General features: G+C 36.5%; 1 protein-coding gene across 1 annotated transcript; it reads right to left on the bottom strand.

Annotated features, from left to right (window-relative positions):
• Window positions 1-1,362: 1,362 nt before the first annotated feature.
• Window positions 1,363-3,180, bottom strand: LOC141628656 (long chain base biosynthesis protein 2a-like). Its single transcript, XM_074441763.1, has 6 exons — window positions 3,175-3,180; window positions 2,893-2,981; window positions 2,647-2,792; window positions 2,425-2,549; window positions 2,242-2,335; window positions 1,363-1,605 (listed from the first exon to the last, which is right to left on the bottom strand). Exons 1-6 carry the CDS (start codon window positions 3,178-3,180, stop codon window positions 1,601-1,603), a joined length of 465 nt encoding a protein of 154 aa, XP_074297864.1. The 3' UTR covers window positions 1,363-1,600.
• Between the last annotated feature and the right edge of the window lie 731 nt (window positions 3,181-3,911).

Genomic DNA, 3,911 nt, shown 5'->3' with positions numbered 1-3,911 from the left:
ATTGATGGGTTCGGTGTCCTCTATTACTGGTCCCTCTTTCCCTTCCTGTAGTATTTCTTTGGCTACGTAGGGAGGTATTTCGATCGATTCCGGTTCTTGGTCATCCTCAGTATCATCGTAAACAGAATTGCAATCAAGATAACGCAATGAGTAAGCAGAACCTGATTTATTCATATTAAAATTTGAGTAAAGTTGAAACAAAGAAGCCAACTGATCCATGGTCAGTGGCGGCAAAGGGACGATGGTTGGGGCATTTCGAACTCGTGACTACTCGAGGCTAAGCTAGGAGAAACAAAGGGAGTGGGGATGACGACAGGAGTAGACTCTCTAATGACTTCTCTAGACTCCGACTCTGACTCCGACTCCGACTCGAACTCATCGTCTTCTGGTTCTCCTTTGAACATCTCTCCTTCTCGAGTGGTGAGCTTGAAGAGTCTTCCATGATTGTTGGTCCATTTGATTGATTTTCTCCATCCTTTCTACTGTCTTGCGTTGGTTTCTGTGATTAACGCGGTGGGGTTGAAGCGATCGTCTTGAAGTATCATGGTAATGATCTCATCCTGCGCGGCCCTAACGAATCGATCTTCTCCAAACAATAGGCTAACAGCTTGTTCGTCTAAGCAAGGTGCTTGACGGGTTTTGATGGTAGGAACCGTTTCTGGAGTGATAAAGTAGCAATCGTGAAAGATCTCGATTCCGGCTAGCTTCCTCTCGAGATAATGCCAAAGTTCGGGAAATCCCTGAAAGAGTTCTAGACTTCCTTCTTGAACAAAGTACCCATTTAAAGTAGGGAGATAGGGTCGCATTTGGACTCCTACGTGCTTACGGTTTTGGACTTGGGCAAGCATTTCGAGAACCTCCTCTTTTGTGGGTTTGTACCCTAGTCCAAGTGGTATCCTCTTTGAGTTGCCTTCCTTGTATTGTGCGAAGGTATTTCTTCGAGTAGGCACTACTACAAAACCTGTTATGCACATCGGACTTTTTTGTATATGGACATCGGATACACACCCGATGTAGAGTTTGGTCATGTCCATTATGGAGTAATGCACATCGGATTTTAAACCGATGTCCATTAAAATTTGCACAACGGATTTCTCTATATATCTGATGTCCATATAACATATAGACATCAGCCTTTTTGGAAGTCTGATGTCCATTCTTTGCCATAGGCATCAGATATCTAAATAGTCTGATGTCTATTGTAAAACATAGACATCGGTTTTTTATAAAAATCCGATGTTTATAATTATTATTTTTATAAAAAAAAAATATATATATATATATATATATATATATATATATATATATTACTATATTATTACCCAATACATTATTACTACACATGATCACAAATGCAAAAGATGATTCAATAATCAACAAATATGTTTATACAATCAATCGATTATCTAAAGTCAATTACGAAAAGATACAAATATATTAAGACAACTAACCTATCAACAAAAATAGAAACCAAGTTGTAACATAACTCGATATAAAACATAGCTCCTCGGCCAAATGGCGGCAATTAGTACTACTAATTTTGCATAATAGATCTTCATTAGCAATAAATCGTCATAGCCCTTCCATAAGCCTTACTGCCTTAACCTGTCCAAATTATGAAGGTAATTAGAACTCCTTCCGCAGCTTCAACAACTTCAAGTCTACCCATAGAACAGTGAAAAATGATTATGCGAGTAGGAACCTAGTTACCTGTGGGATAATGTTGAACCTTAATACCTAACTACTTCATTCAATCACCAAATTTACAAATGGAACTGGAAAACATCAGATAGCACTTCTCAGTTAAGAGAAAGCACGCCAGATAAAGAGGAAAAAGAAAGTGACTAGCTTTTACAAAAGGGCGAACTCATCTCATCATACTAGTATACCAAACTTGCACAAGGCAAAGAGGTGAACCTCAAGCACACGAGACACGTCATTTTAGCAGACAAACTTGTATTTTTTAAAATAATAATTTTTGGCACAATACCTCCTTTTTTAAATATTTTTAAACTTCAAAGAAGTTTAACAAGAAAAAAAAAAGTAAAAGCTAGGAATAATGAGGCAAAGGGGAAAATGTAATAAATAAAAGAAATAGATGACAACAGTGTGAAAAATTCAATATAATGTGGCTGACTAGATTTAACATATGATCAAGGCATGCCATAGACCTTGAGTTGTTTATGCTAGCGCTTCAATAAGCCCTGTAACTAGATTATAAAAACTAAGATAGGAACTCACTATTGTGTTGGAAGATGGAAATCGTAGCCCCGGATCCTCGAGCACCATTAACAATTGAACTGTGATTAAGAGAATCACTTATAATCAACCCACCCTGTTGATGAATATGAAAACATTAGTATTCATGACACTTGACATGGGTAGTGTAAACATTTGAAGTAAATTATAAGCATATAAACATACCTTCCCAATCAAGACAGGTATAATAGCAGAATTTGTAGCATAACCCATCCCAAAGACTAAAGCATCAGGCTTTCCCACAAATTTAGCGACACACTCCTCCAATTCAGAATGCAGTACAGTAGTGCCTGCAATAAATCAGCCTTAGCTAATATAATGGCACTCGATCCACAAACCAAGTGTCCACACAAAAAACAATGAAAATATTAAAAACATTATAAGCACCTCCATCTACACGTGGGCTACAGGTGCTTGTAGAAAATTTCTTCAACGATTCAATAGCACGGGGTGTGCAGTATTCATCGGCTGCAGCAAATCCGAGGTAATTATATGACCCCAAATTAAGACAATGCTTAACTTTTTCCGTATGTCTGTAACAACAGAGTTTTAATTTATTAGTGATCAACAACATCAAAGTTGGACAATTAAGCAATATAAATAACAATTTGTTCCTCCATGAAAAATACATACATTAAAGCCTTGTTACGATCGTTAGAAAATCGTTCCACCACATCAAACCAAGCATCAGGAGCACTCGAAATTGGCCTTCCGAAATAGTCCTACGGACGGCAAGAGAATATCGGTCACATTGTAACACACGCTCAAACCTTAAGCTGTACAGTTTATCCTAAATCCCAATTTCACATAGCCTTAATATCTCTTTTCTGGCTAAACGAGCAATAGTATCCAAACTAAAGAACATCATTTCAAATTTTCAATAAAGCAGCACACTTCACAGTCCAACACTTTTACCTTCATAATTATATACAGAGTATCACTAGCGCCTAGCGCTTAAAATGACCTAGTTATCTGCAAATGACATAGTTATCTGCAAATGAGTAAATGGTTTACTAACACAATTAACCAACTTGAATTAAGATTTATGAGCAGGGCAGATAACAAGTAACAACTTCATTCAATCACCAAATTTACAAATGAATTAATTAATGGCAAACACCAAATCATCAATACAACATACAAAATTCAGTACTTCACTTCACTAGTTCACTAAACAAACAAAAAACGCAGCAATTTGAAGTTTAAACAATTGAACACCATACGACTATCTCGATTCATACATTTGATACATTCATTATAGTATTATATCGCTTCACCTTCAGCAATACATACATTCATTACATATTTACATCATTATATCAATTCAATTTATCAATTATATCAATTAGGGTTTGAAAATTGGGATTTGGGAAAAATTCGAAATTAGGGTTTAGAAAATGGGGGTATACTTACTTCACTGAGGCAGGCGTTGATGGCGAAGCGCTAACGGTGGCGATGAGGGTGGATGGTGAAGACTGAAGCGTCGCCAGTGAAAATTTATGGTGAATATTGGAGATGGATTTTTTTTAGCAGAGAGATTGAGAGGATGATCATCTTATGGTTTGTGTTATTGTGTAAAGTCGAAATAGGGAATTAGGAATAAAAGGAAACGCCTTTTTTTTAATGATTTTTTTTATACTCAAAATAATAAG

This window comes from Silene latifolia, chromosome Y, assembly GCF_048544455.1.
Source record: "Silene latifolia isolate original U9 population chromosome Y, ASM4854445v1, whole genome shotgun sequence".
Taxonomy (NCBI): domain Eukaryota; kingdom Viridiplantae; phylum Streptophyta; class Magnoliopsida; order Caryophyllales; family Caryophyllaceae; genus Silene; species Silene latifolia.
The sequence above is the reverse complement of the archived record's forward strand: the minus strand, read 5'-3'. Positions and strand labels throughout refer to the sequence as shown.